Genomic DNA, 24204 nt, shown 5'->3' on the forward strand with positions numbered 1-24204 from the left:
CTCTACAGGGTCCTTGCCTTCTTATTATCTTAAAAGCATCTCTGCAACACTGCCTGAATCGATATTTCACAGTTGCTTTATATGTCATACTGTTGTTTTAGTCGTAACTATGTGTATCCAGAAATTCTGTGCTTTCAAGATATTGTAGATTTGTAAGATCCTGGACCTTATATTCATAGAATGGGCTACATGTTTCACAATTTGAAAATTTGGTATTGAGCCAAAATAGGTTTACTGAAGCAGAAGAGAATGTCCTCAATTATTTGCCTGGTACAAGCCAGAACCAGTCAGTTTAATATTATACAATATTAAGGACTTCATACCTTCTGTGATATTACTTACATTTATTTACCTGAAGAAAGATAATAAAACTGATGATGCTGAAAATGACAATGTCAAATGATACTTTATGTATGGTGTGTTATAATTACAAATTCAAAGAAACCAATTGATTTTGTGTTTTTATTAACTGCCTCATTTAGAAAACACAAATGCACCAAACAATATTATACATGCACAGCTTCAGCATATCAAGATCAGCTAATGACTTTTCAATGTGAAAATGCTACTGCCACAATCTCTCAGAGATCACTTGAATGGCAAAATACACGAGTCAACAGAAAGGCCAAGCGTTGTTAAGCAATTTATCATTTTGTTGAATTGCAAACAGTTCGCCACCAATTGAAAATGAAATAAATTGAAAGGATGTGTTATTTTTACTCATCTACAGTATTTTTCAGGTCTGACTGAAAATAATTTTGGATTTTTTTTGTCTCTCGTTTGAAATGCTTCTTCAAATTTGAACACGTTCATAATTTTGCGGTCACATTGTTGTAAAACATTGTTTGAAAGCAACACTTGACCTTTGTGCAGAATTGTTGAAGAAAACAAAAATCTAAACAATCAAAGCCATATTTAAAAAGTGCAAGAGCTTGGCAGCGCTCACATGTAATCCATTAAAACATCGCCACAGTACTGCTACTTTACAAAAACAAAAATGGCGTCATTGCTTTGCTGTACTGAAAAAACACCTTAGAATTTAATTGTTTCACCCTTCAATATAGAATTATAAAAACAGAGCTGTTTACATCGGTAAACATTGGTAAAATAATATTCCTTAATGCAATATAATGTACACAAAAGAATAGCATACAAAGGTGAAAAAGCAACAAAAGTGAAAGATGTAAAAAGCATTACAGTTTTCAAACATCATTGCCTTCAAATGTGTACCAATTGCTCTTGAGAATAATCGTTTGAGAGAAACATGCTATTCCATCTACCATAGTAGCGTTCATGAGTGTTCTTTTCCTTTGAAAATCACCCCCCACACACACATTAATGTTGGTTGATGTGTTACTTCCTAAATCTTGACAAATATGACCTGTGTTTGATTACTTATTTTCATACCAGATAAATTTATTAAGATAATTTCACGTCTGTTAAAGATCCTTCATTCATCAGTTCAGTGTATAAAATGAGTCACATGGTAGATGTTGTCGTATAGCTGACCTTAACTCCTTGGCTATCAAAAGGACATTCAAAAGATGAAATTAGAAGTGATTGGCTTAAATACAACAAATAATGACAATAAATACCGCACCAAAAGAAGCCAATCCAACTGACAACACAACGAACGGACTGATTCACAAAGTGATAAACACAGCAGACACATTTATCTTGCCAAAAAAAGTTAGCGGTGAGATTACGATGATCAGACTGGCATTTTTGTTTTGTTGGCAGTGCTTGAAAGTTCTCTGGCTGAGTACAAACACTATAAAAGCGCAACTGAGTCGCTAAGCAACTGCGTCGTCCAGATGGATTTCAATACTGATTCATCTTTTCAGTGAGTCTTAATAATTGGACACAATGCTATTAAGTAAAACGGATAAGGCTCGTGTTAGTTTTCCCCGAACTCAAAGTGACATTTTCAAATTGCTTTGGCAAATCGATGGTCAAAACTCAGGGATAATGAAATTCAGCCATTAAACCTGAGTTAGACAACTGACAATGTTTGAAAAAGTGCATTTTTATACTGGGATTGTGGGTGTACCTTTCACTTGTATCTTCTATTCAATGTTTTTCTACACCTTACTACACGTTACTTAGGCCCCCCCAAGTTAGTTTGCAAGGTTTAGAGGTCTTGATTGGATATTGTCCATGTATAGGGGGTGTCAAAGTTTCTTACTCATAGCTAGCAACAAGTCAAATTCTATTCAACTAAGGGTTTTGTCACCAATTATGTTCATAACTTTTCTGGACAGAATGTCTGGGTGCAAGTGAGGAGATGAAGGGTTTTAGTTTGGTGGCTTCAGTATTGGATATGTTTTTTTTTTGCAGATGAGAGATGGTCTGCCAGAGGAGAGGGCCCAGGCATCTGACTAGGATGCCTCCTGGATTCCCGTTTGATGAGGTGCTGATAGGGGGCATTGGGGACAATATCTGGCCTTCCTAATGAAGCAGCTCGCAACACATTATATGCTTGAAGCTAGTATTTTTGTGGTAATTCAATCAGAACACACTTATTAACGTGTGACACTTAAATGCTGAATTAAGCTTTAGAAAGCTATCTTGTGCTATACTTTAGAAATAATAACATTATAAATCATTAAATCCGATAAGAACCTAATATATCGAAATGTAGTAAGTAAATGTTATCCCAAATTGATAAAGCTGTCATCTATTATTTTGGTGCTTTATTATTACATTTTTTATGTGGAAAAAGCTTGAGAACATTTCTCTTAACTCTCTTGAGTACTCTGAAAAGTATCATGAAACTTTACAAAGGAATCATGCGGCATTAAGTTGCCTCAAGGCTTAATTTTTTTTGTAATGAATGAAAAAGGTTAGGTTAGATACATTCAAGTAAGTCTGCTTTTTTGAAAATCCACAGCCAGAATGCGTCAGTGCAGAAATAAAGCTCCTAACCTACAAAAGTACATTTAAGAGCAGATTTGCAACAGATGATACTTTGTTTTGTGTTTACGTTGTGATTTTATATATTAAACTAAAGATGGAATTTGCAGTTTGAAACGGGCGACACAAGACGAGCAGAAAGGGACTAATGTGTATTGATAATTTATAGAATACTGTACCATTCTACTGCAGACTGAGAGAAACGCTCTGAAACACGCTGTCTTCTCTTCATAATTCTATTCTGGCTCAGATGGTTCAAACATATACGATTATACTGAAAGAGAAAACATGCTCTTTGCATTAACATCAGTTGATTGACAGCCACCACGCACACGCCGACAGAAACCTAGAACGGATCAGATTAGCCATTTTAAAAGACTTATTAAATCTACTCATTATTTTTTTTATTAATTCAAGTTTGTCAACAGTTTTTACTTCTGCCTAATCCAACAATTTATTCATTTATTTTGACCCTACAGGCTCTTTAAAGTAAAATTGGGGTTAACAAAACAGTTCCTAGGAGTGTTTAGTAGACTTGAAATAATGATAATTTTGTTGTTGTTGTTGCCAGTAATGTAAAAAAGAAACCGTATAAAGGGAAAAGGGAAATTGCATATTAGGAGTCCAACTGTTTTAGTACTGGCGAATTACTGTAACTCTCTGACCCAATCTCCCTACAGATGCTGTCTTGGTAAATGCAAAGTAAAATCCAATCCGTCAGTTTGTAGAAAAGCACATGGACTGCTCTGATGTATAAAAACCTTGAGGAGTTAAACGGTGAGCTCCAATAATCAAATCATATAAGGTAAATGGACTTTTATGAGTTGGAACCTGGGGAGGGACGGCATGTCCAAATGAAGATGCCTGAAGTGTTGCTCTCCTCTATCAACGAGTTTGAAACTGAAAAACATTGGCACATGTCTAGTATTGTGCTCATGCTTGCCAATTAGGACAATTCCCATCATATTATTTCTCATTGAGGTTTTATGAAATTCACAAAGATCTTCATTAATGAAAGTTTTAGAATTGGACGGTAGTGAAAGCAAGGCAGGGACCACTGTTATACATGAATAAAAGTAAGGCATCTTCATCATTCTAGAGTAGTGAAAAAAGAAAAGGCTGAAATGGAGAAGGGGTGGGCTTCCACTCCTCTTCCCCATACCCAGAAAACTAACACACCTGACACTGTTACAAAGAAGAAAACCAAAGCAAATGCATCACAGTGTCGACCTGATTGTTGATATTGCAATGGCAAAGAACAGGGAGGACAACAACCCTTCCGCATTCAAGGCTCTTGAGCCACGAGCACTCATACCTGTAACACACATAAAAGGAAGAAATAAACGTACAAAAAATAAAAAATAAAAAAATCAAGCAAGTCTTTTTAAAATATGAAATCCGAGACAATTCTATGATGAAACAACTGATTAGTAAAACAAATGAGAATAGGGCTTTCTGAGCATTTAAAATGTGTCTTGTCTGGTATACTTTTAATGTGCTAAATGCAAGACAATTGGTCTTGAGTAAATGGGAATCGGGCAAAAGTCGACATGAGTCATAGATTTGGTGATGTCTAACTCAACTGAGAACTGAAGAATGATATGGCAAACTTGACTTGCTTGGCCTGAATGCTTGCTAGCTGCTCAGAGTTACAAAATTATTTAAATTCCCACCAAGTGTTTCCATGTTAAATTAAACATTTTTAAACTTAAATAAAAGCTTCTGATGCAGCTGTACGTGCCTCGATTTTGGATGTGTATATACTGATGCCATGTTCAGAATGATTATATAAATTATATTTTGCTCTTATTTTGGTCAGTAGTTGATGGAAGACATTCAGAATGATTTTCACATCAATACTAAGATATTGTGTACTGTTTATGATCAATTGCCACAAAATTACCCTGAACACTGCAAAATCCAAGTTTTGAAATGCTTAGGGGGTTCTCCCAAAATAAGTTGAAGGCATTCATAAACTTGTCTGAGTTTGGCTGACTTTAGCAGCTTTGCACATCATGAATGCAACTGTAAGACACTTTGTCTCTTGAGCTCTCCTGGAATGAGTGGGTGTGTAAGAAGCACAAAATAGGTAGCAATTGTATAAGTCCCAGCTTGACACCACATCATCACCGATTTAATATCTGCTCGTTTGCAAAAAGGAATGACTTACAAAAGCAGTTACAATCAAATCACATGCTCATTTTGACCTACGTAATGCATACATTTAACAGTTAGGGGGAAGAACCCATTAAGCACTTTATTTGATAGCAAGATGTCTGAATAGCCTGGATGTGAACTGCCTCCCACACTCACATTTTTTTTGCATAGCTTCCACCTTTCATCAGTATATCGTATATTTTACCTGAGGATACGCCAAGGGTTCTCTACAGGGTTCATTGTCAGAAGAGTATGGGGGCCACCTAGGAATTTCTTCACTTTGATGGCCATGGCAGCCTATTGTGCACATGTACAGCATTTCTTGAGGCATAACATGGTGCAATATTATGCTTAACTTGGCTATAGAAAGCTTTGTCACTTCAAAGTGGTCAGGCAAAAATTCCTAAAACATGACTCCTCTTCTACTTATTTTACCTGGCATAATGGTCATTTCAATCAAATATTTTTCATTCTTTCTTTAATATTCACCGCAATCTTATAGATATACTTCTTTATCTATACTTTCTGTGAATCATTCCAGTTTGTGTAGACTGAAAGCTTCCTTCTCTTCCGTGAACACAGAAATGTGAAAGATAAATATGCTCAATAAAAGTTATTGATGCATGAGGTTTTTATGACCGTATTATTTATTTATTTAGTATTATTAGTATAACTCTCTCAACTGCAGTTTCTGAAGGAGGGAACATAAAAAGCAGCTTAATATGCAAGGCCCGTGTAAAGTCATATAGGACAATCATTTTATGTGGTATAGAGTAAACCCACGAAAAACAGACGAATTGTGAGGCAATCTTCAGCCAAATTCAAACTGGTTTGAGCAGGATGAGAACTCAATTCAAGCTGTGAGTGTGAGCGCAGGGTAAAATTTTACTGCATCAATAAGCGTGAAGGGACTTCATTTTGAAAGCAACAGGAGAAACTGACAAACTGAGGACCCAGCTTACCCTGATGTCATGGTCAGCCCGCTCAGCATTAAGAACCACAAAACATTGCATTTTTTTGTGGGCGAACAAAAATACTGCAGTAAATGTTTCCCTTTCATGCAAGAGAAAAGTCTGCTTCCTATAAAGAAAGTGCTTACTAATCTGGTGGACTCGAATGGCATCTGAAGCAGGGCCCAGACCTCCTTCACTCAGGGACTGAATGTAAATGACATATTCGTCATCGACCTCAAGGAGAGTCAGCTCAGCGGTTGAATTGGTTGTTGTGAATGTATTAACATATTTGTGTTGACTTCTCCTGTATGAAAGCTGAATAAGAAAAAAGGTGGATGAAATTAACATGTCCAAATACTGTATGCGTACATTGTTCAAAGGTAAGGATACCAACAATGAAACGAGGTGAATAATGTCAAAATCTTAGCCACAATTCATGTCACCTACATCCTAGGCAATACACTTGAAAAAAAAACATTTCTGAAAGGGGAAACAACATGGGGTCTAGTTTCTTACGTTTTCCTCTTATAGTTTCGATTTAGCTATAGCTCAGAAATACTCCGAAACACTAATTATGAATGTTTGAAATAGTAGTAAAAGTTAGCACAAAAACAGGCTTCTGCTGCTGTTGAGAGGAAAAGAAGGAAAAAGAAAAGAACCAGATGATGCCTTGTGCTCCCAATCCGCGTTTTTCACGAGCATTAAGTGAATCAACATGGTTAGAGACATAAAACTTACATTACATGGTAATAAAATACATGTTTTCAGAGTTGTCAGATTTAATATAAACTCTATAATACAGTATGTAGAAACTCACTTGGTAACCTGTAACCTCTGACTCGGATTCCATTGCAACCACTGGTTCCCAATAAAGAGAAAGTTGGGATCCAATTAGAGTCCATTCAACATCCAGTGGTGGTTGGGAAGGTGCTGTGGAAAAATATATTTTCAAAATTAGTGATGCAAAGAAAAAAATATGACAATTACTATCATTCAAAATAAAAAAAAAACCTACAAATTTGTCAATAAAGCGCACAAATGTAACGTATAAGGATGTGAAGGAAGATGTAGTCAACAGGTGTAAGCCTAAACGCTAAATGGGTGAGTACAGGCCGCGAGGTACAGAAGACAGAGGGAAAATTTCAGCCAATTATCGTCAACTCGTAGCCAAATAGAGATTAGGCTTTTCTTGCACTGGCAATGCAATAAACATAGTCAATATTTGACTTTGGCTTCTCTGACACAGCCAAGCACATCAAAGACAAAACGGAGGGACAAACAGTACACAAAACATCCTCCACAGTTTGCATCTCAAGATAATCATTCCCGTGTAAACAAAATCAGGCAGAAGAGCAGCAGGGTGTCTCAAAGACTTACGGGGTTTTTTTGTGGTTACATTGATTGCAGGAAGGAAGGGGCCAGTGCCCGCTGTGTTAAAGGCGCTGACAGTCAGAAAATACTGTGTGTGCCCTGCTAAGCCACTAACTGTAATAGAGGTGTGGTTCCACGGTACCCGAACCTTCCCCATGGTCTCTGGTTTCGTGTCATCTTCCCAGTACACCACCTAAGTAGGACATAAATTGACATTGAGTGAGTCAAATTGGACAACTTGTACTCGCAGGAAAATATAATGGTTGAAACCATCTTGTTTTACACACGACACAAAACCATCAGGACTGTTTGTTTTTGAGTTGTTGGTGTGTGGCATTGTTAAACGAAAACCACCTACTCTATCCTTTGAAGGCAGATCACAGCATTGTAGTTATCTAGCAGCTTGTTTGATCTGTCATACTTTATTTTATTTCACTTGGAAGAACTTATTTGGTCAGCTAAGAAAAGAGCAGCATGTCTGAGCAGAAAGCGAACATTTGAAATTTGCTCTGTCCAGGAATTGTGTGATTTCTTGACTTATTAAAACACAAAAACCTTTGGTCTAAAGATCAGACAGTGATATTACCAACAGATACCAAGATTATGGTGTGCTTCTGTTTGTTCACGTTGAAACAAAACATTTTTCATTTAAGACAGATTTTTTGGTAGGAAATCAATCTGCCATATACGTAAAGAAAATTCTGATTGTTTTTGAATTCAAAACCTTTGTGTGTAAGCAGTTTTATTTTTCGTAATAGCGCCTCTTGAGATTTTTACAGGAGAGCCAGTGATTATAAGGCCACTGTATAGACGATTTTACCTTAATTGACAACCAGTGTGAAAAGTCCAGGCAGGCAAATTTCTTTTGTTCTGGAACAAACAGGCTCTAGTATAGCCAGTCGCAATATTAATCAGCACTATATAAATTCAGTTATAGCAGCAGCACAATGGATTCAATTGTTTCCAAGGGAATGCAGTTTTGAAGCAAATAACCTGGTTGATGACCATAATTTAAATTGCATTCCATGCAATTGCATTTCTGTTTTTCAACTAAAATGAGTAAAATTTACCTCATAGCCAAGAACCCTTTCAGGGGAGAAGGAGAGGGCCTGCCAATTCACCTCAATCTCATAGGCTGAGACACTTCTGGCCCAAACCCCCACTGGCACACCACTTGGCTCTGAAACAGACAAGAGGAGGCCGACTGAAAAACTACTGCCTTCTTATATATCAGCACAAAGAATGAAGTTGTATTGTGAATCACATCAGTAGCATCCTAAATACTAAATGGGAATAATACAATAACATTAATGTTTTGAAGATCCTGAAACTAAGTCAGTTAACTTTGCGTGTTAAGTATGATTTTACATTTCCAGGCAATTTTCTTTGCATTTAAAAATGTACAAACTTTTCACCCTCAATTTACACATAAGTCTGCGCAATCAACTTCATGTTATTTTTCAAGTGCTTTCAATGAAACCACTTTCATGATGTTTGTTTTCTCCCGGCATTTAGAAATTGATCAATAAAGATTTTTTTTGGTTAACATTGGCTTACCAATCTCTGCGGAGTAGATAGTGACCACAGGGCTGAAGGGACCCTGGCCTTTGCTGTTATATGTGCCAACCTTGACGTGGAATGGGGAGAAGGGTGCAATGCTTTCATTGCGATACACATAACGGGAGGCGCCAGGGGCAGAAGTGGCCACGTGGGTCCAGGTGACTTCTCCAAAGGCTCGGAAAGCAATGATGTAACCAAAGCTTTCACCATTCTGTAGTTCTTCGGGGACAGGCTGAGATTGAAACACAAAACTATAGTGATATTAAAACATATACAAACAACTCACATCAATCCAGTCGACGTGATCAGATAGTGTGACCTTCAAATTGCTTTTGAGACCCACCTGACAATATGGAATAAAAAAATAGCTTTGAATCTGTCAAGTGCACAGCAGTGTGTCTTCTCAAATGAAAACATTGTCTCTGGCTAGATAAGGGGCTTAAGAAGTTTAGGAGACTTACCATCATAAAATAAGTAGAAAGATATCGAAAGTTTAACAGGAATTAGACATTTCTTGAAAAGGTAATTTCCCCTTATTACACCTGTATTTATCTCATTGGAGTCTAGTAATTAAAACAAGATGGATTTGTCAATTGGAGTCTTTCATATGTTCATATAGAGTTTCAGTAGATTGGTTACATGTACATACGAGCAAAACAAAACAACACCTCTAGTGTTTTTACATTTCGTCATGTAACAGCAGACCTCCCGCATTTATGTAAATTACACATTTGCATGACCATTTATTGCTCTGCAGAATTGATAGGGCTCAACGTAACTGAAGGGTAAGATGCAGATGGAGCTGTGCATCTAGTAAGTATCAATTTAATAACATACAGTAGTTTTTCTTCAATCCATTATTGAACATAAAAAAACTAAATCAAGATGAGTGCTTAGTAGTAGCTTTTCAAATGAGTTGTAGCTTCAATACAATATTGCTAAGTAAGCTGTTTGTGCCATTGAACTGCAACATATTTTGCATAGTGCTGTTGACTGAAAATTAGTAAAGAGACCAAAGCCTTGATGTTCATCATACCATTATTGTCACACTTCAGGGATTTACAATCTGTTAAGAAGAAACAATATAAGATGGACGATTTACCTCCCATGTGATGACTAACTCTGACCTGCTTCCGCCCCCTCCTCCCACGTCACCTGGTGCTGCATCAGGCACTACAAAACAGATAAGTCATCACCACCTCCACATAAGAACAATAAAAAGACAAGGAGCAGTGGCACCAGTCAAGGCTTCAAGATTTTGACAATTGACAATTTTCTCCCAATTAAAAGGGAATTTAACAATTTTAGTTAGAAGACTAGTTAACTCTTTAGAAAATATTTGTTTTCATGGCATCCCACATGAGAGGAATGTTCCATATGTTTTCCTCCTGTTGTAAAATGCAATTTTTTGTCCTGGAAATTACTTTATGTACCTGAATCTTCTGTCCTTGTCTTGACTGACACAGGGCTGGGTTCTCCAACTCCGACACTGTTTTTTGCCAGTACCCGAAACTCATACTCCACCCATGCGTTGAGATCCACCACAGTGGCCGTCAGTGTGCTACCGTCAATTGTTTCTGGGACTGAAAACAACAGAAAACGCATGAAGAGGGCAATACGATCACAGAAATTCACAGGAAAACTCATCCACAGTGATCTACAAGAAACCTGAAATTCCCACTACATAAGGAGGGTCGACTTCACCACACTATAACTTTAATAGTAGTAATATAAGGACTGCAAATTAATTAAGCTTGACATTATTATTATTACATATAACTTGAGTTAGTTAGTTCAGAGAACATTATAACTGATCAAGGAGATCAGAAATATAATTACATTAAGGCGTAGTTAACTTTGATCGAAGGGGAGGGCAAATTTTTGCGCATCATTGTAGTTGTCAAAATTGGCTTCTTACACAAGGAAGCATTATCCTTAAGAAAGTGAAACGACATTGGTGACTGTCACACAGGTGTTAAGTGCTTCTTGTGAGCCTTGCTGACCACTCCATTGTATCACATAGTATCTCCAAGAGCCTTCCTGTGTGATGAGGGTTACCTCACATGAGATGTCTGAGAAGGTGTGCAATTAAATATAGCTTTGTTTAAAAGGTTTCCTACCTGTGTTAACCTTTTGCCAGCCCACAGTGAAAAGTGTCCTTGTTTGAATGATGTAATTGATGAGGGGACTTCCATTGTCCTTTCCAGGGCTCCATGTTAGCTGGGCGCTATTGTCTGTCACCTCCTCCACTGTCACAGAGTCTGGTGGGTTGGGCGGGCCTGGATCAATCACAAAGACACATTAAGAGATATGCACACACACAACCAAAGGCAACCCTACTCAACATGGGTATGCAGATGCGTACTGACACAGCTCTAAAGGTGTGGGCATGAATAAAATATATTTCCCAGTTATTGTCAGCCCATACCTGAAAGCATTAACACCTTTAAATCAATAGTAGCCAGGGGAAATATGTCTTAAGTTTTGAGTTTGGGGAGAGTTAGTGCCCTTCAGATGAATTAAAACTGAACTCACAGTTTGTATTCCACTATTCACTCAAAATCCTATTCTTCCCATTCATTGTGCTCCTGGTAATTGATCGATGAAATGGCAGATGCAAATAGATGCCAGGAGTCACAAAAAATAATTTAAAAAAAAGGTTAGAGATGAAAAAGGCTTTCATTGTTGAGTAGGATCTACATTTAATCATTTATTTCTATTACTACACATTTTGAGGAGTGTTTCAGCCTCTTCTACTCTTTCCTGTTCTAATGAAGGTGTCAGCTTATCAGAAATAATAGACCACTAGAGAGCTACGAGGTTCACCGCAGAATTACAATTAAATTATACAAATAAAAGAAAAAAAGCCCCAACGCATACACCAAAGTGGCTCTTAAAAAGAAGCTAATCGTATGCTCGTTATTAAAGGCTATCAATCTTTTTGGGGATTTAACAACAGATTTTGTGGCATAGTTACTCAAATTATAAATTATATAGGAAAATGGATACTGAACAGATAATATTTCAGCATCAACCTTTGTTTTCCAGTCAAGTGACATAGTACACTTTGATTTAAAACGGCTACACTTTACCAACGGGCCATTCGTCACTCCTACATTGAAAATTACTATTTTGTTAGGGCCACAACACAGCTTTGAATATATTACCTTTGAATTGTTAGGGAGTTCCGTTAACCTGTTACCCCATTTTTTTATTGGTATCTTTGGTATTAGCTATAGGTTTAAAAGTAGTAAAAAGTTTTCCACATTGAATGTCAGCAGGCAGCTGTACTGGAAAGTCATTTCGGAAATGACACATCACTTGGTTGCCTCTTGCTTCACCGTTAGCTGTCTTACGTTTGAAGCCATTCAAAGTGTGTGGAATGACACAATGGTGACAGCTGCCATCAGCACGATGTACCATATCAATAATGTAGAGTCACAGGGTGGATAGACTTCACTCAACATGGATTTCATTGTTTCTATTAAAGAGAAGCCTTTTTTGACCCTCAAGATGCTTGATTTAATCACAAGATAAATTGGGCTTTATCATTTTGCAGCAAAGCAGATTGTGAACACACGGGACATACATAGTAAAAAAGATCACTTGGTAGCGCTCCCAAAAAATTTATAATGGATTTTAAATTTCTGTCTTCCAGACGTTCCTAAACGACCCTGTGCTCTGAGCCCCCTTTGAATTAGCACATCCAGAGCAGTGGAGACGTCCTCTTACCTTTCACGATCACTACAGCCACAGCTGAGAGACTTTCCACATCTGTGTCCACCACACAGATGTATTTGCCTGTATGATTTAGCTGAATATTCCTGATCATCAGGTCTCCTGCACTTCTCTGCCAAAGAGGAAAGAAAGCATGATCTTGCATGAAAGATCATATGACAGCTTAATTAATGGCACGGGGTAAATTTGGTGTGCAAAAAATAAAGAAGACAAAAAGAAGAGAAAGATTTGCAGTTGCCAAATAATGTTTCAATATGACTTGAAACGTTTGATATGAAAAAACTTTAAGTACATTGATTGCATGTTAGCTTTAGAATTAAAATTGATTTTAGAATACATACTATATATATAAATTGTTCCTTTGGCATTGGCAAAAAACTGAGAGTTGTGCCAACATGGTTTAATTATGAAAATGTGATTCCTTGAAGCAGCAAAGTTAAGTTGATAATCTCTCTGAGCTTAGGACATTCAAGGGATAGCGAGTCTATGTTCAGATAAGAAACCCCCCGGCCTCCCACACACACAGACACAAACACATAAAAAGAATGATTAATCTGGAAGTGTGTGAGGGCGTTCCGAAATTGTACTGTCATTTGGGGCTTTGCCATTCATTCGTTCTTTTGTAGGGCACCTTTAATTGTGTGTATTCGCTTCAAAGTAACATCCAAAAGGACAAGCGCAACCAAGCTATTCAAGAAAGAACTAAACACAAGAGAAAACAAAGGTGCATTTTGACAAAGCAAGGGACACAAATTCATAAGATTAAAATGGAATCTAACGGGCTCCTCATCCCACAGTTTATAGGTTAATTCAAGAAGAACTGAAGCACATCCAATAAATTGCACTCTAACTTCAAGAACTGTCTCAATGTCAAGAAATGTCTTCAAATGGACAGCATAGATGAAGTGCAAGCACGTATGAAAAGTGGTGCCAATTGCCCATTCATGCATTCTAAGAGGAACACAGCCGAAGGTCACTCACCCCGCCCACCAGCTCAAAGTGACCGTCATCACTGATGATAAGCTGTCCGTTGAAGGCCCATGAAAAGGAAACGTCGAGAACAGGATCGCTGGTCACCTGACAGGGTAGCACGATACTTTCGCCCACGATGATTTCCATGTCTATTGGGGCTTGGATGAATGTAGTTGGATCTAGGACAAAGAAATATATGTATGCATCTAATAGATACGTATCTATATATATTTTTGTTGCACAGCTTGTATTACAAATAACTTTTGGTATATGTTTGCGCAGTACCTTTTAACCATTTCTTAATCATAAAATATTAATGTCAAGCTTTTCTATTTCCCTCTGCAGGTCTTACAATAAATAAATATTCTTTGCTGCAAAAGGGCTGACATAGTGATAAAACCAAAAGTATACGCAAGTTCTCAACATGAAAACTAGTTGGTTTGTCTATTAGAACCACCAAAGATTCTCGTGTTTTTCAACAAAGTTGATCACCTTTCATCAAGTTTAATTGATTGTATATTGCCCAAAAGTACAACATATTACCAGTAAAATTTCAATTTGGCAATAGTGAATAAGTCATGGCAGCAAAAAAGCTGTCAGGAGCACACTTTAGTGAGCTGGGTATGTTTCTTTGAGCAGCAAAACAAGAGTGTGGATGTGGTGGTTAAATTATGTACCGGTTGGGCTAAATATCTTTCCAGGAGTTCGAAATCCTATACCTTAATTTTTATCAATCATTTCTTTTAAATTACAAAAATCAGCATGAAACTGGTAGCCCAGTTTCAAATTTAACTTTTAGTTCATCATAATGTGATTGTAAACCAAGGTTCAAAGAAACAGTGAACATTCAGAAACTGCAACCATGGAGAAAAGTGGAGCACAAGCAGGCCAAAGACAAGGAAAAGGGAACTCCAAGAAGAGGAGGGAGTACATGCCAAAACGGCACAGCGTGGTTAAGCACTGGGTGTAGGTAGATAGAGGCATGTTTCGAGCTTTTGTGGATTTCTCTACCAGTATAAAATGTTGTTGCTTTATTCCACTCGCCATCAGATATTAGTTTAGTTTTATTTTTTGTATCAATCGGAGGTCTGTTTTAAGGATCCTCGTTTGTTACCTCACCTTGTTACACAATTTTCCTGAGATAGTCATCAATTACATGTAAATGTACACTAGATGAAGATTAGTCCTAAAATGTATTCCTAACCATAGAAAAAAATCACAATAGTGATTCTTATAAAAGTTATAATTACAAACAGTAACATTTATCCACCTTTTGTTTAATTTACAGTGTTAAAAAACTCAGTGTCCTTAGGAAAATTTAAACAAAGCTGAATTCAGTTGAAAGTTATTGCAGGGTCTACAGAATGGGGTTTAATAGCTAACTATCTGTGTGATGCACGCAAATTTTGCTATTAAACCAAGCATACCTGTAACCAGAAGCCTTCCAGTTGTACTTGACATGCCAAATCTATTCCTAGCGAAGCATGTGTAGCTGCCTGCATCTGACTTGCTCAAATTGGCAAGCCTCAGTGTTCCCTCTGGTGAAAGAGTGATCCTAGAAGAGTGTAAAAACACACAGCAGTTTTGGAGCCAAATCCAATTAATTCCAAGTGACTTTATCATGAAATAATGTTAAGAGTTCAGACTAGAGTCCAGAGCCTGAGAAAGTCAGAGAGCACACTTGTGTGTGCTTACAGGGTTTATTAATCAATTGCAGACTTATTGTTGCCTGGAGATGCCAAGTTAGTCAGATTGCCAGTAGAGTAGTAGCGCAATGTTTGGGTGATCTAATCATGACTCTGGGCTGAATATACATTTAGGGATCTGGTTGTAGTTCATTTAAATTAGTTTATTTAGTGGTTACCTGTTATTGGTGAGAATGGGGAGGTTTCCTTTCTTCCATAAAATGCTGGCCAATGGATATGCTTGGGGTTTACACTCCAGTGTAACTGTACTTCCAGCCTTGGCCTTAAGCAGAGCTCGAAGAACAGTCCCAGTGAAGTCTGGAGGGGAGGCTGAAGGCAAACGAAAAGTAGACTTCAGGAAAGGACATAAATTGGTACATTATTTTGTGCAAGCATAATGTCTTGGAATGAGATTAACTAGTAAAGGTCAATTTGTTTAGTTTGTTTTGACAGTGCTCAACTTCTGAAAGTACGTACTCTGTTTCTGAAATCAAATTGCTTGTAATCTCTAAAATGCAATAAAACAAATGAAATCCATCCATTCATTTATCCTTGTCAGGGTTGCTGGAGCCTATCTTCAGGCAAAAGGCAGATGACACTGTAAATTGGTTGCCAGTCAGTCTTAGGGCTCACAGAGAGACAGATAACCAGTCGCAAACACAATCGCACTGCCACGAGCGGGAATCGATCCCACACTGCCTGCACCTAAGTCAGGCAAATGTGCTGCTACCGCATCAGCAACGTATTAAAATAATTCTTCAACACACATTTTTATTTATCCATTTTAAACTATCAAATGTTGGCATTTTAGTCTTCTTTGGGAGGTAAGTATGAAACAATACATTTTAAATGTGTTTGACCGGCACAATACATCCTGACTGACCCCATTATCCACTAAGCCTGACCACCTTTCAGAATGTCAATAAAATGACCTTTAAAATCTGAAGCAGCAATGATTTGATGATTAAAGGGATAGATAAATGCCACCTTACCCAAAACCATTAGTTCAGCAGCAAAATATATAATGCTGTGCTCGTTTTCAGCCACACACTGGTACATTCCGGCATCGGAAAGCGTTAGCACAGACATGGATAGAGTGCCGTCCTTCACAAGGAACCTATCCTGTGAGGGATGAAAGGAAACAATTATTGCCTGACACTTAAGATAGCTTTTGCTTTGCTCAGCAGACTCCAGGAAAGCTTATTACAGTAGGCATCGTATTGGGCATAGATCAACAGCAGATTTACTAATATGGAATGAATCAGTCTTGAACCACATCTATGCCTGCCAAATATTGCCTCGTTAACTCTAACGAAGGCGGCCTGACGGACGAGAGTTTAGCACGTCGGCCTCACAGTTCTGGGATTGAGTGTTCGATCCCAGGGCAGTCGTCACTGTGTGGAATTTGCATTATCTCCCCGGACTTACGTGGGTTTTCCTCCCACATCCCAAAAAGTTGCAGGGTAGGCTGGTTGAACACTCTTAATTGCCCCTAGGTATGAGTGTGTGAATGGTTTTCTGTCTCCTGCGATTGACTGGCCTACACCCTGGTGCCCATTTTTAACTGGAATAGGCTCCAGCCACCCCCGTGAACATTGTGAGGGTAAGCAGTTCAGAAAATGAATGAATAAATAACTTGAATGATCATATTGAGATTCATTTACACAAGCCAACCCTGTTCTCATCCCCAACTTTACCACAACTAGATGAAGCGACGACAGAGATACATAGTCTAATGTATTCTGCCCTCTGTTACACATACAATTGCAACATTTTATTATCATAAATATAAATTATTTTGTGCCCTGCGATTGGCTGGCCACCGATTCAGAGTGTCCCCTGCCTCTGGCACTGAGTCACCTGGGATAGGCTCCAGCACCCGGGGCGACCCTAATGAAGATAAAGCGGTTCATAAAATGAATGAATAAATAATTTATTTTCACCAATTAAACTAAATGCAAAAATTAAATTATAATAAATAAATCTCTGTCGTGTTAAAGAAAATCATGCGTAAAGCTGTTTCTCACTATACAGTATATTACAAATGCTGTGGCAGCAAGGTTTATTTCAAACTGGATTAAGCTCACTGTCCCTTAATCAGGAAAGTCTTGAATATGCGGCATGAATAATGAAGAGCAGCAAGTGACTCCATTCAGATGAAATGGAGTGAACTCTGTGGGGACCACAGTGCTGCACTGTGTGATCTGCTGAGGTAGACAGGGTACCATGTCTCATCACTCGGTGATATGTTTACAGTCTCTTTCCATCGTGCTCTCAATTGCACTTGGGAAACCTGCAATGTTTCTGATGGCAGGCGTTAAAAGATAGACAACTAAATCAAAGAATTATTTTAAGAGAAAGATTAAGTATCTAGAATGAAACATTGGTGAGCACAAGATACAAATTTACCCTGGAGAGGAGCTGCTGGCCGTTCTTCAGCCACGTGTGAATAGGTTTGGGTTTGCCACTGGCCCGGCACTCCCAGTTTAAATTCTCCTCAATAGCCAGAGCTGTGTCCTTCATGGTCTGAATCCACTGGGGCTTGGCTGAGGGAATACAAACAGGAAGCTCAGATATTTGGATGGGGCAAAAATGGTGTCACCACATTAAAAATAGGTTGAATAAAAGCACACTCAAACTGAGTATAACCAGCCTACAATTTGTCATAGCTCTTTCACAACTTTTCAACCATTTCCACCAACAAATTATTGGAGAAACATCCTTAGGTCCTTTACAATAGCATATCCAGTTCAATTTTATCCCATTTGCAAATTCACAAGCAAACATACAGCATGCCTAAAAAAAACAGTAAAACCGTCATAAAATAACTGAAATATAAGATTCTCCCCTCCAGTTCATCTAGACTGTATAGGAAAAACCAGGTTTTATGACACTCATTAAATGACCAAAGTGCATTTTTCATTCATGTCACTCGGGAAAAATTACAGATATAAAAGCAAGACCATTGCACAACTATCAGGCACAACTGATTTGAAGTCTCCTCAATAATTGGATTTGCAGTAGTTATTTACACACGAGAGTTTCCTAAGAACTGTGCAATATGATGCAAGGAAGTTCAAATGTAAGCCTCTATTTTTCTAGACACTGTACAAGAGCTGCATCAGGCGGTAAAACTGCCACATCCTGATTTTGGTGCAGTCATAAAAAATGACAACTCATTGGGAATTTGATAAACTGCTCTGGGCCAAGCTGGGCTTTCTGGCATGGTAACATTTTGTTATTGAAGATTGACAGTTTGATGGCAGAATGTCAATTTAAAGTATTCAAGAAAAGGTGATCAAGTCACTTTACTCGACATCAGTCACCAATTCATGCTTGGTTTCATTAAGTGGAGCTCTCAAAATCCATACAAATTTCATGATAATGGTTTTGATTCAAAATAGTGAAAAATAGAAAGGGAAGTTGCAAGGCCTTGTAAATGTATCTTTATTGTAAAGCCAGTTGTGCAAAACAAGATTATTTTTACAGTTTTGCCAAGCGACAGATAATTAAACATTAAAACATTAAGTGAGCTTCAAGAAGGGGATGCATTTACTTGAAAAGTCAACCGGTTAATAAATAATAATGGGAGAGAGGTTGTTGGGGTAATTTGGCTGTTTTTAATGATTTACCAATTTTAATGTGAAGTAGCATGTTTATTGATACTTTTTTCACAGAGACAAGGAAGAAGGAACTTTAAATGAAATTAATGTTTAAAAACATCTCATCTTCCATACCGCCCATCCTCGAAAGGGTTGGGGGGGTTGCTGGAGCCTAACCCAGCTGTCTTTGGGCGAAAGGCAGACTCCACCCTAAACTGGTCACCAGTCAGGCGCAGGGCACACAGAGAGACAAATGACCATCCGCACTCCCAATCATACCGCCACCAGCGGGAATTGACCCCGCGCCTGCCCGCACCGAAGTCAGACGAGTGAACCTTTACACAATGAGGCAGCTTAGGGACTTGTATGATTTTAAATTAAATGTAGAGTACCATAGAAAACCAGACGACCTGTGGCTGTATTCTTTCCCATCTTGTTTTCAACCACACACTCATATCCTCCAGTATCTTCCTGCTGGAAGCTGGGGATCTCCAACACTGCATTGGCATACTTCATTTTGACTTTGCTGGGGAATGGAACTCCATTGGCCCTCTTCCAGGTGATCTCTGGGACAGGACTGTGAGGAGACAGCACATACTTTCATTTTAGTTTTAGTTTTCATAGCGGGGCCCTAAGGTGATTGAAGTTCCTGAAAGGAACGTAGAAGAAACCGTCAACAAAATAAATCTGTTTGACAAGTTTTCAGACCCGTCAAGGTTTAAAATGCTCCAGTGAAAAAAATATAATTGACACAGTATTTTTTTTTCTCCACTAGTTTCTCATTTAATGGCAAAGGATTGAAAACAAGCATCGAGGAATCCAGCTTACTTCCCGAGAGCGAAACACTCCAGCGTAACTGTTGATCCTTTTGCTGCGGGTACATTGTCTGGGAAATTAACTTCTATTTTTGGCTCGTATTCACCCATTACTCCTGTGAAGAGGAAGCATTCGTCCATTATTCAGGACTTACAAGTTGTATAGTTTGAATCTTGGACCGTAAAAAGCAACACAGGAACAAAAGACATATGGATAACCGCAATGTATAAAGTCACTTGAGACCATTCGCAACAATGTTGTGTGAAATAATTTAAATTTAGTCACCAGTGGCATAGATTTTGAATGCTGGACAGCGTGTCTATTTTAAACCTTTGATGGAACTGAAGGCATGTACACCAGAGTGCAATGGGTGGAAAGTAAGAGGTCGGGCACAGCAAAATTCATTCTAAAAGTCAAGTGATGTATGACATATATTTAATTCATTACAAAGCCAATCTGTAGTCACTATTTTTGAGACAGTGTTCCAGAGGAGAACATCACCAAAGTGCCCCTGGAGATATGGCGCCAATAGTTTTCTTGCCCTAAGACAAAATCCAAAGGACAAACTACTATTTTTTTCAAAAGGACTTCTTACTTGGTGATTTAACTTAAGAGGGAAACAACAACAGAAACAAAAAAAGGGCTTTGTTTTGAATTTTGAAAGTGAACACAAATAATACCATGCAACAAGAGAATCAAACATTTCTCCTTCTTACCATCTGTCCTGAGAATGAGAGATGTTGGCGAGCTATGAACTTTGCCCTTTGTGATGCTATTCATCACAACACAGGTGTAGTTGCCTACGTCGGATGGCTCCACTTTGGCGATATAAAGGTTTCCCGTCTGCTGAGATACGAAGCGGCGATTGTCTTGCTGGACAAAGTATGGGTACTCATTAAAAACCCACGCATATGAAAGATCTGGGACAAGAGTGGACATATATTAATCAATGTAATGCAAGACTTTAGTTGAGATCACTTGAACTAAAGGTTTGTTTTGAACCTCCTGAGGAAGTAGGCGTTCCGCAAAGCAACACCACTCCTTGTCCCTCTCGGACCGACACACCACTTCTGGTGTGCACTTTGAAATGATCCAAGTCTGCAGTAGAATAAAAAGACAAAAGGGACATGATGACAGGATCTGACATACAGACTGTGAGAGCGGAAAAGAAACAGGGGTAAAAGCTTTGAGCAGCACACTGACACAAATCCATTAAAAAGGATTGTTGGGGGAATTGCACTTCAGCCATGGCTGAGCAATGCAAAAATGGGGAGAGTAACACAGATAGACTTCACTCCAACTGAAAATATCTCCTAAAATGGCACCCATAAACTGATAGAGAGGAGATGTGCTAGACAGTACTATTCAATCCTTTGTACATTCTGACAAGTTCAGAATCTATAGAACAAAGCGACATTGTGCTTGCACATTTGTACATTTGCGGCAAGCTAGGGGTGTCACCAATCACTACACTTTCATTAGATAGGGGTTTTAAACAAAAAAAAACAGATAATAAAAATTAATACCTTATGAAGTGGTGAACACATCAAGACTACTACTAGATTGAAAAGGAGTAAGTCGCTAACAGGGACAATAAATGTGTAATTATCAATAACTGAGCAAAAGTCTATTGCATAGCATTCTGTGAATTTGCCTTAAATACACTGCTCTCTTGCATGCTCCCCTTACCAGCCCGAGACACTTAAAACAATTGGAAATAGGAAACAAAACAGATCAAGAGTAAACTTTTGTTGATTTATATTTGGTTAGCACGATTAATTGTAATGACTTTAAACTTCTAATTGAAACCACAGCATTTGCATTGTCTAGTCCTTGTCGCAGTGGATCACTGGTAGCAACGAAATATATTTGCATTGAAAAACATCTAAGTGCCCATCAGTGAAGATTAAGAGGTTCTAACGGAAATACTGCTACTGAAAAAAGGCTTGTACCATTTACATGTATGTTTAAATTTTCTACAAACCTCACTTTCAACAAACTGTCCCAAAAGTCAGCAGTCGATTTGCTTAATGATTGAAACTGATGGTGCAAGGCTAAATGGTTTGAAGTGGAGGTGATCTGCATTAGAAGAGTTCTTACTAACTATGTGACGAACACAATAATGTATACTGTGTAAAATATATTGTGTGTTTGGCAATTGACCTAGTCCCAGATGATCCAACGACATAGCATGCCGTGGATATAAGAAAACATGCCTTTTTTTTTAAATCGTCATGAAGTATAAAGTGATGATTCAGAAGTCTTCACATTTAAGCTCCCAAACACACATTAACATTTGATGCAGCTTCACACTAAGGCAGTGGGAGTCTGATAAATATTGCAAATAATTGCAGCATGTGCCTCTGCATTATTTGCTGACTGAGTGCGACAGCTGCACCACCTCTGAGTGACGAGCGCCATAAAGTGACACAAAGTGTCAGGAAATGACTTACAGGCAAACTTGAGATGTGCTCGCCTACTAAGGATTGCTCCTGCAGTGTTGTAGGCCATACATTGGTAGACGCCTACATCCTGGTAGCGGTCCAGGCTGCTTATAATGAGGTTGCCCCCTGACAGACGCCTCCGTCGATCCAGGCTCAGATTTATGAAAGTCCCATTCAGCGACCATCTGTGGGGGCAAAGATATACCTTCAGTGTGTGGCAAGATGAAGCATCCATTCCCTAAAACCAAAAAGGCAGTATAATGCAAGCTGAATAAAAACACCTCAATTATAAATAATACAGGTATACCTCAACGGAGGTCAGGTTGAAATTCTAAGTGTGAAGTTAAATGTTAGGATTAGTATCTCATCTCTCATTTTCTGAACAGCTTTATCCTCATTAGGGTCGCGGGGGTGCTGGAGCCAATCCCAGCTGTCTCGGGGCCGCCCTATCATGATTTCCAAAAAGACAGCCTCAAAATGCCGTGGCCGGATGATTCGCCTAAAGACGTTTCGCCGACGGACGTTTGACAGATGGACAAGTCGCCGAATGGACGTTCCACCGAACGGTCATTCGGCCGAACGGAAGTTTCGCCGAATCAACCGAGTACCTCAAAATGCATCTTTTTCAAAAACAATGTAAAAAAAAAAAGAAACTTGAAAAAACAGTTTTTAAGACTTAGACTAGGCACTGTAATTGTTGTAGCACTACTTCACATTTATTGTTTTCTTTTTAAACCTCTAAAATAAAAGTGACTGACAAAAAAAGTTATAAAGCTACAAGAAAATCCACCCATTCATTTATTTTGTACATTATCCTGCCTTCCTTACAGAACCGGTTAACGCAGCGGCCACACAGCTCTGGTGTCCTGGGTTCAAATCCAGGTCGATCCACCTGTGTGGAGTTTGCATGTTCTCCCCGGGCCTGCGTGGGTTTCCTTTCGGGTACTCCAGTTTCCTCCCACATTCCAAAAACATGGATGGTAGGCTGATTGGACACTCTAAATTGCCTCTAGGTATGGGTGTGAGTGTGCATGGCTGTCCGTTTCCTTGTGCCCTGCGATCGGCTGACCACCGATTCAGGGTGTCCCCTGCTTCTAGCCCGGAGTCAGCTGGGATAGGCTCCAGCATCCCCCGCGACCCTAATGAGGATAAAGCGGTTCAGAAAATGAGATGAGGTGAGTCGATACTGGGCTGTGATTTGCAAAATGCTGGTATGCATCAACCTATAAATTAAGGTTTGTTCAGGAGAGAGTTGCCCTTGTTGTTTAAGTAAGGGCAAGTAACAAAAAGGGTCCGTGACAAAAAAGTCATCTGGGATTTAACAAAACCCAAGGGTATAATACAAAAAAAAAGAAATAAAACTGCCAAAACTGCCAACTACACAAGGCAGAGGACACAAAACACTGTATAACAATTAATCATCGAAAAACAATACAAAACACATCTAGGAATATCAAGAACAATGGCACAACATAAAAAATTGGAACTGGTGAGTAGCAAGGGAATAACTTGGCACCCTTCTTCTGGATCCCCTATGTTAAAATGCTCTGCTGGCGAGATGAAATGCAGGTGCGAAGCAGGGAGCTCCGCACACATCTGGGCTCTGTAATAGAATACCCAAGCTGGCCAGCAACAGACATTACAGGAAGGACTGATGAAGAAAACATTATACCTGCCAAAGACATGGTCAGATGTAAACAAATGTACATTTTATTAAGCCTTAACAGTATTGCTTCTTGGACACTAAATAATAATAAAATGTTACAGTAATCCCTCGAATATCGCGGCTTCAGCTATCACGGATTCACTATGTAAAAAATGAATACATAAATACATTTTTTAGAGTTCATAAAAATGTGAATATATATACACATGTATATATATATATATATACATATATATATATATATATATATACACGTATATATACGTATATATATATACATATATATATTTTTTTTTTAAATAGGGGTGACCCTACATCGTGTTTTTT

At 38.4% G+C, this 24204-nt stretch overlaps 1 protein-coding gene across 1 annotated transcript in view; it reads right to left on the reverse strand.

The window, feature by feature from the left end:
* Window positions 1-467: 467 nt before the first annotated feature.
* The window catches only part of LOC144075861 (contactin-3-like), a 36180-nt gene continuing 12443 nt past the window's right edge, over window positions 468-24204 (reverse strand). The window contains exons 4-23 of the mRNA XM_077603295.1: window positions 22221-22396; window positions 20770-20865; window positions 20484-20687; window positions 19780-19882; window positions 19344-19528; window positions 17759-17895; window positions 16342-16471; window positions 15529-15679; window positions 15092-15219; window positions 13674-13843; window positions 12687-12804; window positions 11075-11233; window positions 10388-10537; window positions 10057-10127; window positions 8952-9186; window positions 8465-8574; window positions 7401-7587; window positions 6841-6953; window positions 6170-6338; window positions 468-4228 (exon numbers count right to left, since the gene is read on the reverse strand). Coding sequence (XP_077459421.1) covers window positions 4131-4228; window positions 6170-6338; window positions 6841-6953; window positions 7401-7587; window positions 8465-8574; window positions 8952-9186; window positions 10057-10127; window positions 10388-10537; window positions 11075-11233; window positions 12687-12804; window positions 13674-13843; window positions 15092-15219; window positions 15529-15679; window positions 16342-16471; window positions 17759-17895; window positions 19344-19528; window positions 19780-19882; window positions 20484-20687; window positions 20770-20865; window positions 22221-22396 — 2890 coding nt within the window. The 3' untranslated portion in view covers window positions 468-4130. The remainder of the gene's footprint in view (window positions 4229-6169; window positions 6339-6840; window positions 6954-7400; window positions 7588-8464; window positions 8575-8951; window positions 9187-10056; window positions 10128-10387; window positions 10538-11074; window positions 11234-12686; window positions 12805-13673; window positions 13844-15091; window positions 15220-15528; window positions 15680-16341; window positions 16472-17758; window positions 17896-19343; window positions 19529-19779; window positions 19883-20483; window positions 20688-20769; window positions 20866-22220; window positions 22397-24204) is intronic.

Source organism: Stigmatopora argus, chromosome 1 (genome assembly GCF_051989625.1).
Source record: "Stigmatopora argus isolate UIUO_Sarg chromosome 1, RoL_Sarg_1.0, whole genome shotgun sequence".
Lineage (NCBI taxonomy): Eukaryota > Metazoa > Chordata > Actinopteri > Syngnathiformes > Syngnathidae > Stigmatopora > Stigmatopora argus.